The 13,105-nt window shown below is 36.8% G+C and overlaps 1 protein-coding gene across 1 annotated transcript in view; it reads left to right on the forward strand.

The window, feature by feature from the left end:
• robo2 (roundabout, axon guidance receptor, homolog 2 (Drosophila)) overlaps window positions 1-13,105 on the forward strand; it is a 134,369-nt gene that overhangs the window by 71,267 nt on the left and 49,997 nt on the right. The window contains exons 16-17 of the mRNA XM_088919966.1: window positions 318-489; window positions 4,073-4,261. Of these exons, the coding sequence (XP_088776092.1) occupies window positions 318-489; window positions 4,073-4,261 (361 nt within the window). The remainder of the gene's footprint in view (window positions 1-317; window positions 490-4,072; window positions 4,262-13,105) is intronic.

Raw genomic sequence — 13,105 nt, forward strand, 5'->3', positions numbered from 1 at the left:
TACTTTATGAACTTCATTAAAAAAATGAGAGAGCTGATTTTCATATGTAATTACCAACCAAGACTACCCACATTTACCTTCACAGACGAGATTGCACATATTTTGGGTGATATCCCTCACTGAAATGTTTTATCATTATTTTTTATTAATATGTACAGCACATTATGTGCCATAAATTTACAAACGAGAATATGTATACTAAAATTATCTTTCAAAATGTAAGGTAGAGATCCTCTGTCTCAAAGCATTTATAGCTCTGTGAGATTTGTTGATTTAGATTGAAAAGTAGAACTCTAATTTCTTTTGTCTGTTTTTAGATCTGGTGTCTGGGAAATGAGACTCGCTTCCATGTCAACAAGACTGTAGATGCAGCAATTCGCTCCGTTCTCATTGGAGGACTCTACCCCGGGATTCAATACCGGGTCGAGGTGGCAGCGAGTACCAGTGCTGGTGTGGGGGTTAAAAGTGAACCACAGCCTATCATTATAGGTGAGAAAGATGCCCTCTTTACACTTGGCCTGCTGTAGATTAAAGTAGAGACATATAGATCTTGTATTAGATAAGCATTTTTCTTTGATTAGCTATTTGGAATAAAGGACCATTGGTAGCTGTGTTGAACACCTTTTACTTTTTACCATCGCTCATAGAAGTAGGCAACACAGGGAACAATAACTTAACTCTATGTAGAATATACATACTGTTTGGAAAAATGTCTCATACACCTCATTGAACAGGTAAAGGATTGAGCAATTAAACACTAGATTTTAAATTCTTCTAATGTTTCTTCTATTGTGAAATGTTTTTATTTAAACAATACAAGCATTGATTATATTTAAACATTCTATTGTGCAGTGCCAATTAAAAGATTAACATACCAATTAATGTTACCTTGATAATATTTGACTTGTACAGGCATGCTTTGATATTAGTAAATACTTATTTTTGAGTACTTCAGCAAAAACAATTTTTAAGCCAGGATCTGATCTGTTTATTGTGCTCACAGGAAATTTTATTGTGTTGCACATTTTGACACAAAGTTTCAAAGCTTCTTGGGTTTAGGTTCTGTGTTATTTAAGATGGCTTGTTTTCAGAACCTTCTAGAGTCACTGCCCTGATTGAACTGAAACTTGGTGGATTTCTTGAATAGCCAAACCTGCTTCTGATTTGCACCTCACAGAGTGTTCCACTCAAGTTTTTGCATATTGTTTACTTGCAATTCACTCACACCGTATTTGGAGGCCTTCAAAACTCATTACAGCTCTCTCATTTATATTTTTTGGAAAGCTCATTGTATAGTTTTACTTTATAATTGACCTAATATCATCAAATGATAACATCTTCAAAAATCAGAATTATTTTATCATATACAATTAATTAAGAAATAAGTAGGGAAGGACAATGATCTCAAATAACTCTTTAACTTCCAACCAAGTAAATCTGCAATAATACTGCTCTACAGATGTATAAAAAATTAATTTGAGTAATGGATTTTCCTGTTTGAGTTTCACACATTTTCTAATGAATGCAGTGAAGCTGTACAAACAGTAGCTGCAATCTTTATATATATATCTCTTTTAGGCATATGGGCAAGCTGTAAACAGTTTAAAATTATTAAAATATACAGTACACCACTGGAAGTTTTTTTTAGCTTGTTGTATTTGTAAATTCTCTAGAAATAATTCCCCTTTACTGACTATCGTTTTTTTTTATCTGTTCAGCTGAAGCCTTACTGCGCCTGCAGCCTGATAACAATGTGGGGCACAACAGATTCCACTTGTCTGTGTTTTATTTATGGAAGCCCAGAGGGAGGGGGAAGGGAGTTTGCCCCAGCCTGGCTTTATTTCCCCTGTGCTGTATCAATGATCCATTTCAATATCCTCACCATACAGATAAGCAAAGTATCTGTACGCTCATGTACTTGTTCTCTGAAGGCAGAAGAGTCTTTTTGTATCTCATCAAAAGGACCACCGGGCAAGCCTGATTTAAGCCAGGGGATCAATAGAAGGGAATATCAATCTGTAGCCTGTGGAAAGGTTTGAGTTTGTACATTTCAAAGTACAGAATAAAAAATAGCAACCACAAAAAAAGGAGAGGAGAAAAAAAATCTCTCCTGAATTGCAATTAACAAAGCTATATTTGGAATTAAATTTTAATACACCACCACATAGTAATGAGACCATAACATAGACTATTCACCTTAGGCTTCAGTGTCCAAACAAGGAATATTTTGGCATAATATCTGATTAAGGATATTCACTTTTTTTTTCATTTCAAAACAAAATAGCAAAGACTTGGAACAATAAGGGAGATCATATTTTTATTTCTTACAAAAAATGAAATGTCCAATAGTAAAAGTCACAAAATTAAGTAAAAGATCACCAAAGAATAAAAATCCTCCTAAGTGGAAGAAAAAAAATCTTCCATTTTTGATGGTTCACATTTCAGCAATGAACAGGCCTCCCTCTTCCCAACCTTTAGAAGAAATAGAAAATTGAAATCTTTGGAAATAGTGACATTTATTAATAAAGCCATTATGCTGCTAACTGCTTGGCCTGTTCTTGGTTACAAAGTGCTGCTCGTGTAATATCATGGCAAACAGCTGTGAAGTTTCACAGTAATGGGTACAGTCAGCCCTGATGTGTCTAATTAATTCCTGTCCAGCAAATTAGCTTTGTTCTTTATTACTCTCCAATGAGAGGAAGCCATTATATTTCATTATTTTATTTTGTCATCAGGGACAGTGGAGCGTTGCAGGTCAGACAAACCTAGTGCTTTGTGTTTTAATTAGGTAAAGTGACAGGCCTGATTCAAAACCTTATATAACCTTGATTATATCTAATCAAAGGGCAGTTACATCTCAGACAGACTACTTGTCTGTTTTGATCAATGCACTAATGGGTATGAAATTTCAAAATATGGAATTTTGCTGTATGTTTGTCTATACAGTTTGTGTTGAGTATGTGGCTTTTTTCTGAGTATTGTGCAAAGGAGTATACACTATTTCAGGTCAAGCTTTTGCAGATGTACTGTAACATAAACCTGGTAATAGGATATATTCAGAGAACTATGTTAATAGATAAAGTATTTAACTGTCCTCTGTCCTGCTCTGAATTACAGTTGTGTAATATAAACAAAATTGAAAGGATGACAACAAACATATATAGCACTTCTTTAAGATTTTTGAAAAAATCCAAAGTGATGTGTGAATATCAGTGACAGACTTACACTACAATCCTTCAAATCTAGCAAAGTACTATATTATGTAATTGTGTATCATATAATAGACAGTAATTGTGCAATACAATATTAAATGGCAACTTCATTATTATTATTTAAAATGACATTAAACATGCCCACTGTAACAGCTGTGTACCATCAGAGTTCAACAGTATCTTTGTCGAACAATGGCTCCTTACATACCTATTGTCACGTGTAATATGATAGTGGCTGTGAGAGTCTGGAACAAGCTCCCAGGCATTGTAGAAGTTGATGATCTTTTTCGTGGCAAGTTTTTGAATAAAAAGCTTGTGGTATTAGCTTTGACCACCAAAGCTATATTTTTACCATTGTCTCACAGCTCTGTTGGAAGCTCAGTGTATTCTTCCCCTGTCTTAGTCTATTGTAATTTCTATAAAGCATGCTCTTTTACTTAGGTGTTTTCTTTAGTGCTGTGTTAAACCATTAAGGTTTCATTTGTACAACTTACTCTCATATGAGGTTACAAAGTTTACTTCCATTGCAAGAATTTATAAGACTATAGGAACAGAGAACAAACAAACAGTATTTGTGCAGAAGTAAAGAGATCTGAAGCTCATGTGAAGGTCAGTAGCTTTTTCCTGCTACGGTTTTCTGAGGTGGTGACAGGAAACATTACTCTGGCTTTCCCTAGGCCTGACTTCAGCCTGTCATACTTAAACTCAGGGGTCAGTGTTTAACTGTTTTAGATTTCCCAATACCTTGCCATCTGTAGCTGCACCCTGATGGCCTGTGACAGCACACGTCTGAGCAAAGTCTGTGACCCAGCAAGATGTTTCTCCTCTGATATGTGTTTCTGATATATTTCCTTCTACAGGAAATATCAGGGATGTCATTGTGAGTGGGCCTGGAAGCAACAACAGCATCACAGAGCAAATCACTGATGTCGTCAAGCAGCCTGCCTTCATAGCTGGCATCGGTGGGGCCTGCTGGGTTATCCTTATGGGCTTCAGCATCTGGCTGTACTGGCGTCGAAAGAAGAGGAAAGGTCTTAGCAATTATGCAGGTTAGTACAGCTTTGGAACTGCACAAGCCCAAACACAGCTTCAGAACAAGATATTCCAAGGAAGCTGGAATGATATTTTTACATTTAGAGGTTATAATTAAATGGCAATGAGTGCATTTCAAACACACAGAAGAGAGTTTTAATGTTCACATAGCGTCATATTGATGTTATTTGTCTACGATTCAGAATGAGACAACAAAACGTCTGATGATGTGAAAGTGGCCCTATTACATTGTAAACATGCTTTACACCAAGCACATTTTGCTACTATATTAATTTTAATTATTTTCATAAAACTGACACATAAAAGGCAGTATTTGTTTAGATACATTTGTTTAGATACATTAAGTATTGCAAAAAAAGCAACCTGCCAGCCAAATAAAATACACTCATATTCATTTTCAAGTTTTGCAAAAATGATAAATCATTTACATTGGTGGTTATTTTATGGTAAACCACACCTAAAAGAAAAATGCTAGCACAACTTGTATTTTTGTATAATTGCATAGCTCATGCGATTGCCTCAACTGATTTGAATGAGTGCAATTAAATTGAATTCAACATACCAACATTAAGACATTTTGCAGACAAATACTACTTACTTGTTAACTCAGCATGCAAATAATTTTCTTACATTTCTTGGGTGAAATGCCTACTACTCAACCTGTACTTACATCATGTTTAATCTCATCCAGAAACTTGTTAATGGGACCAGCATCAGTTCACTTGTTTATTACCCATCTCTTGGCTAATTGAATATCCCTTGGAAAAGGAAACAGTCAGATTTTTTTCTGATCTGATCCTACAGTTTAACCAAATCAAAATCACAACATTGATGATTAAAGTACACATTTAAAGGAGAAAATATTTTGAAATTGCAGATAATCCCTTCCATGTAATTGTGAAAATACAGAGGTGACAAGTAAGTTTGTAAATTAATTTCAATGGATTGAGGGATAGCAGCTTTCCTGCTAAATTGAGTCAGGCATACCCTCCATTGGAAACAATCCCCCTATGCACAGAAAAGCAGGATAGAATAGAAGAAAACCTTGTTGAAAAAAAATACTTTTCAACACTGAGGTTTGAGCAAAATGATTCTCCAGAGATGCAATCATTGAAAAACAGTGAATACAAAATATTTATATGACCTGCCTGGTCAATTGAAGGACAATAGCCTAGCAATTTGGTTGAGTCCTACAGGATACTCAGTGAACCAAACAGTCCTTTGCATACTGTGTGTACAGTAAATACTAAGAATATATAATATGTAATGAAAGAATGAATATAAAGTTGAGAAGCCTGGCTAAGAAGCCTTAATACGTTAAACTAGCTCTTTAGTTTGGTGAGGTTGCTACTTACTAAGATAAAGAGGAACGTTGAGAAAATGGGGTTAGTTGGGTTGCAGTACCGAACAATCAGAAATCAGCTTGAGTTTGAAGAAATAAGTACTGCGCTCAAACCATTTAGTGAAAAAGTGAATTACTCTAATAATGCTATGATTATAATTTGACAGCAGTTATTGCAAGGAAGTGTTTTTATTAAACAGTAAGTAGTTTAGTTATTATTAAGAAGTGTGAAAGTAATTGTGCATTCCTGTTTCTGTATCCAATGACCAGTGCAGCTTCCACTATTATTTACATGGAGGACATATCTAACTAGGGGTGAAAGATATGTATAAAACTGACCATTCAGCTGCTATCTACTTAATACTGCAATACTGTATAACAAGTAAAACTGTACCCAAACAATAGTAAAATGTGAATTTTACTCATGCAGACACTTTTTGAAGAGCAGAGTAAGAACCATGAGGGTAGACAGATCATTGCATATGTGTCTTCAGTAACAAAACAAAATCATTTTAGTCTTATATTGTGCACTTTCATTCCTAGTCACCCCAAAGCACTGTAATTTTTATATAAGCTTTTCAATTACAAATGCACTTGCAATCCATAATCCAAAAGGACGTCCAAAATGAAAATTTCACAATTCAACAGCAGAATACAAACCCACAAGTATGAAGAAGAAGGAAACACAATGGATACAAAGACATTAAGGTACTGTACACATCACAGCAGACACTTTCAGCATTTGAAAACATTAATCAAAGCTTTTCAATGTTCAAAAGAAATCCAACCTTTATTAAGTTTTTGAGTATCCAGGGAGTCAACAGAGTGGTTTGGGTAGAGAGGTAAGGTGGAACACTTAAGAACATCACATAGTGGACTGCTATCAAAGGAACTATGGTAGGTAAAAATTTAATGAAGGATGAAGGATTTAAAGGGGAACTACAACACTATTTTTATATTTTAAGGTTAGAATCAGCATTGATAAGCAAATTTCAGACCACAATAAAATGTAAACAGTGTCTTGTAAAATTTCCAATTTATATCACAAAATAGCCACAATTTCAGAACGATACAGAACATGGTAACAAAACTTCCAGTGATTTGAAGTGGCTTTATTACATTGTAAACAACCAGGTTTGTGAATTTAATATAAATTTTAATCCAATACAAATTTTGCTGTCATGTTGGAACGTTTCTGTGGTGAAATATCTGCTGCATGATCTCATACATGTGCTTATTCACTCATACATTACGCTATTATACATTAGTAATTACAGTAACTAGGGAGGAGGAAAGTCTGCTTCATGCCTCAATTTGTGGGAATTCTCGCTCTGATGTGGCGACACCAGGGGTTTGCGACACCATGGCGACTTATGGTACTTTCACAACGTTTATGATTTGTGCTTAATTCGAAATGTAAAATTTTTCTATACCATCAATGAATTTATTTTGTTACCAAGATGTAGTAAGTGGTCTGAAAAATTGGGACTGCAGTTCCCCTTTAATCTTGAAAAGGCATAGAATGACAAAAACCTGCTGAAGGGGGAAAATTGGAAAATTATTTTATAGTCTGTTCAGGCAACCAAAACCAGATTTCAAGACCAAATATGATTAACTTGACATTGAGTCTTACAAATATTCAGCAGTGTAAGAAGTGTAACATCCAGCAAATAAAAACTGATACCTGTCAGGAGCTGTAGAAAGAACTAGTAAGGTAGGCAGAATTTGGGCATCAGAACTTATTTTGCAAAAAAATAGAAGCTGGTGTCCTGTGGATGCCAGTGTAGATTGAGAATTGAAAAGCAGAAGAAGGAACTGGATTAGCAAAACAAAATGTGTCAGTTTAGGGAATGGTTGGGACTAGAGGAATGTTTGGTGGGCTGAGTGAATCTGTAAAAAAAGAGCTTAAGAGGGTAGATAAAAGAGCAGCTGGTAGCTCTGAAGTATAACTTAAAATGTATATAATGTATCTTCACTAGTAATGTATTTTGTCCCATTCTTTTATAAGTGAAATCGCATAATCACTGGAAGAATAATAAAGTGAGAAATCATGGCTATGGATCAAGCCATGATCCATAGTATAATATATATAGTATAATATATATAATATAGTATAATCATTATAAAGAGCTGGAAAATCAATTATCACTGTTTTTGATTCACCAAACAGTTGCGGGTGACAATATTTCTGTGGTGAAATATCTGCTGCACAGCCTGTACTTATTTGCGTTGCAGGGGATTCAGATGGTAAAGCTAAAATAAGATCTTGAACCATTGAGGACTAATCTGTAATGCCAGTGTCACACTACATGACTTTTCCTAGGATTTTCAGTCGTAGCCTTCATTTACATAATTGTAAGAAAAGCACAGCGAGTTGTAGAGAGTCGCAGCGTGCGCCTGTTACCATCAGTTGTGTAGTGTGACACCCCCAGCGACTCAGTCATAGTGCTCTTAACAGTCCCTACGACTGGTTTGATTTTCTTGTAGCGAGTTGCAAGTCATAGGGGTGGACTCTTGTGTCTGCGACAGCCAACAGCCAGTGAGCGCTCAACCTGAAGTACAATGCAAGAAGGAAAGCGAGTGTTTTGGACTGTGCAAATGGAGGAGAGGCTCATCGCATTTTGGAACCAGCAAAGATGTCTGTTCGATGTTTCGTGTTTGTCATGTTTACTTTCGTGCAGTGCTCCTCCTCTTATTCCAGTGTGCTCCACATTGATTGGCTGTCAAAATGAGACGACCTCATGGATCTTTTGTGACACAATACAAGATTTGGAACCATGATGAAAAGTCGTGAGGGAATTGTGTAATTAGTCATCCCCTGCGATTCCTAGTTGTATAATTTGACACTCTTTAGGAAAGAAAAGGCAGCGATATTCAGCAACTGCAGTCGTTACATTTGACATGCTCTCCGACTAGAAGTCATGTCGACTCATGTAGTGTGACGCCGGATTAATGAACTGACAAAATGTACTTCAGTCACCACAGACTGAAGATTCTTGCATACAAGAGAGGTAGAGAGAAGGTGAATCTGATTAATATAAAATTGAAGGACTGGAGAAAACACAACATTGCAGGGACGAAGAGTACAAAATACAAGAAAGAACTCTACTTTACAAAAAACACACAGTAAAGTAACATACCGATCACACCTCATCATCCAATTCACCCCTTTGCTCAAGGTAAACAATGCATAAGATGTCTCCAATATAATAATAATAGCAGATACAGACACCAATTACATAAAAATCGTTTCTGTAGAAAAAGTTGTGGGTCTGGATTTGAATGTGCTCAAGGCAGGTGATTCTCTGATATCCTTAGAGATAGAATTCCAGAGCTTTGGGGCATAACAAAAGAAAGCCCTATCACCAATAGACTGTAAACAAGCTTGGAGGACAAACAGGAGCATGATCGCTTGCCTGATCAGGATTCTGGCTGCTGAATTCTGGACATACTGAAGTTTGTTTAGTGTGGATTTAGATGGATTTAGTAGGGCATTGCAGTAACCAGTTCTTGGAAAGACAAATGTGTTGACCAGCTCTTCTGCTACAGTGAGAGACAATATAGGATATAGTCTGAATATAGTTCTTAGATGAAAGAATAATGTTTTTACAATTGTTTGCACATGTGGGTCAAAGGTCAATCCTGGATCAAATATCACCACCAAATTCTTCAATTTAGATTCAAATTCAGGTAGAGTGCCACAGATAGAGTTACTGCATTCACTTTAGATAGCTTTGGGGAGGTGCCGAAAAGCATGACTTCAGTCTTGTCACAGTTTAAATGAAGGAAATTTGGCATAGAAGTGATAATTCAGAAATTGTGACTAAACCATGTTATTAGAGGTAATGCAGATGAATTCAGAAATTATCACTTTTGGAAAAAAAAACATGGGTTGGAAGATTTACAAATTACTGAAAAGAGTAAGAGTAAATCTACCATTCAAACACTCACAGAATCAATAGAATGGGTTATAAAGAGGGCTATATTAATATCAGTATTTTACCAAATTCACTAATGGAAAGAAACAGGCAGAATTGGGTTAGCCTTTTTATGTCAATGATGTTGTTTTGAATGTGAATTTGAGCTTAGTCAGCACTAGGAGATAAGATCACTTTTGTTAGCCATATACAATTTCTTGCACTAGGAATTAATCTTTTTGCAAACCCCAGGTTGCTCTCCATGAGACACAGACACCCAGACAGGGAGAGAAGTTTGGGGTCAGAGCACAGGGTTAGCCATTGTATAGCACTTCTGGAGCAGTTGGGGTTAAGAGCCTTGCTCAGGGGCCCTACAGAGTAGGATTCCTCTCCCAGCCACAGATGAAGATCCTTAGCCACTGTGCCACCGCTTCGCCCCACTAGAATATGAAAGCAAAACTGATGAGAGGAAGAAGTGATTACTAGAGATAGGACCCAAATTTTGACAATGGAGTAATAGTTGCAGACTGTAGGTAAGGCCATAGAAATGGTATTGGCTGAATAAACATTGATTTTAGGAAGAAGCTTATCGGTAGAGTTGTTTTGTCATCAATTCCATAACTGAGGCAAAAGACTGATTTATCAATAAAGATTGATTAGTATAATGATTTCCTTTCAAGGAAGACTAACCAAAACACTGTATATGCAATTTTTTATATTTTATAATGAGAGAAAGACAAGCTTGGACCTCAGTGGTTCAGAATTTATCCAAAGGTAAAGAGGAACCAAAGGCAGTAGGAGGTGCTGGCAGGCAGAAAGGGAGAATAGCAGACATCTTGCTAGCTGACAGACAGACTCACTGACTGACTGGCTGACACAGTGTTCGTGCAATGAGCACTAAGATAATTGGATAAAATGCCCATATTTATACCCAGGTTTTGGAAGGAGTCAGAGCCTATCTAAATCCTGAATATATGAACTCCCAACTAGAAACCCAACATATAATGCATGGTTTTTGTTGCATAGAACCAAGAAGCACATAGAAAAGAAAAAGCCACCATGAGATACTGCATGTAATTGAATTTCTATCACAAGTTGAAGTTCTGATTCACTCCAGGCCTAAATCTAATGTGGAATTTTTTTTTCAAATCTGTGCTTGTTTGTGCCAACTTGTTCAGAATAATCTAAAATTCTAGACATCTTTGTTTTATAACATGTTTTTTTTCCATTACCAGAATATATTCAAAGGAAAGAGTGGCATTGAGAGGTAGCAAAGTAATTCTCAGATGAAAAAAATGTGGGGTACTCCAGGGATAAAACTATAGACTGCTCCATGATTATACAGTTTCTCTAACATTAAACAAAAACAAATGTAATTTAAATCATGTTGTTATAATGTCTGATGAGCTGTACAGAACATAAAAGAAAGAACAAACAGCACTTAAGGCACAGTATCTTTATATGTATGCATTCGCCTCACAATTTACATAAATGTGTATCTGACTTTATTTATTATTTATCAGGGTGTATTTTTTGCAATTAGCACAAGGTGGCTTCAATCTCTTTTTTTTCCTTTGCTTATCTTTTACACTTAAAAGAAATGTTTCACATTCTTATGTATGCTCAGTAATTGAAAGAGTTCTCTGAGACATTCTTTAATTTCGCCATATTTTTTCTTCCTGCACAGTGACCTGACATTTTACTGAGAATGAGTGTTTGACCTTGGTCGATAAAGCCAGAGTAGGAGCAAATGCACAGAATGTTAAAATGTTTGATGAAACGCTCAGATAGGAGACGTTCCTTAGCTCTGATGACCCCGTTTTTTATTCCTCAGAGGCTAAGGTGAAGGCTGTTACAGCTTCTGATGCCTAAAAAAGCCCTTGTTTCTTCTTTTCCTCCCACACATTCACTCACATACTTTTCTGTCTAATTTCTGTAGAAATGTGAACAGCTGCATTTCACTGGTCTCAGCCAAGGGTTTTGCACTTAACCCTTACTGTCTCATTACAGCCTTATACTTTTCCACCAGCCATGGTCTGTGTAATATCTAGATAAAAATTTATTTGTTTTTACTTTTCAAAACTAGCAAAAAAAAACATTGCTGGAAACACCCATATAGTATCTTGGGTGACATAAAATGTATTAGTACCTGGGAAAGAAGGGTTAAATAAACATTGAAGATAACATTGTTTTTTACCTCTCTACATACTGTATATTCATATTTGTTGATTCACGTATACTGTTTGTGTCACGAACACAGACTGAGATCCGTGTCAGATCTTGTAGTAGACCCTATGCGATGCGGTAAGAGCTGGAGAAAACAGGAGGCATGGTAAAAGGGAACACACAGGGGTTTAATAGTGCACAAAATAATAGTGACAATCCGTGAGACAGTGAACGGGGAAGACAAAGAACGGCATCCAAATCCAAACGGGTCCAAAGGCAGGTCAGGGCACAGTCTGAGAGTCCATCAGCGAGAAATCCATCCTGGGACGTGACAAGGTTAAAATCCCCGGGAGGGGGGAACACACGGAGAGACAAAACATGGAGGTCCAAGGGTGACGGGGCGAGATCCTCCAGACCCCGGGCTCAGGAAGCGGGAGGTGTCGGGGATGAGGCCTATGCCCTCAGAAGACAGACGTAGGGTTTCCTGGTGCCAGGCGGGCCTCGCGACATTCTTACCCTAATGATGAGCCCCGAGGACTGGAGGAGCTAGTCTTTAAATAATAAACCTAAAAAGGTACACCCGGGAAGCTTAATCACAGAAACAATAACGGGAGTAGTGGAGCGCCCTCTAGGGAGGGATGTCGGGCGTGACAGTTTGTCTGCCACTTTTCACATCTTTCCTTAATAATTGGACCCCCTACTACTTGCCTGCTGTCTATAGAATATTTCACTGCAACAAGCTTTGAGAGCAGTGCTGACTGACCACTAAACAGCTGACAACTGACTTTTGCAGGCTTTTAACTCATGACTTCTCTGTCTTCTTGTTTTGCAGTTCAGTCCTTCACCTTCACTCCTGCAGGTACTGTCCATTTGTCCTGTCTTTGCACTGTACAGTCATGATAGGTTTTGCATTCCTGGGATCTTGAAATCCCAATGCGTTTCAAATCTCTTCTTCAAAAAATCTTCATATTAATACTGAGATTCTTTAAAGAATATTTAAGCATTGAACCTAAATGCACAGCTACCCACAGCACATAATAATGATCAGGTTCCTTATTAAAAAATAATAACAAAACAGAAATATTGAATCCATTTCTTAGCTCATTTCCAATCAAAAAAGGAAAAGAAAATACGGTAGTTGATAAATTCTTGAGTTTTGGAAATTCCAGTATTTACACTTACTTTCTCATCTGTTCATTTTTTCTAGCAAGATCTTATATTAAATCATCCTATATGTATATATTTATTCTCAGCACTGGGATCATTTACTCCTATGGCACAGGGAGGGCAATAAAAAGGCTCAGGGATTGCAAACCTCCTGTATACCATTAGGTGCACTAGCTGTACAGCGGACCCGTCATTCATTGTGTTGTACAGTCATTGCCTGAAATGGCTGTCAGTGCATTCATTCACTT

This window comes from Atractosteus spatula, chromosome 7 (genome assembly GCF_055471065.1).
Source record: "Atractosteus spatula isolate fAtrSpa1 chromosome 7, fAtrSpa1.hap1, whole genome shotgun sequence".
NCBI classification, from domain to species: Eukaryota; Metazoa; Chordata; class Actinopteri; order Semionotiformes; family Lepisosteidae; genus Atractosteus; species Atractosteus spatula.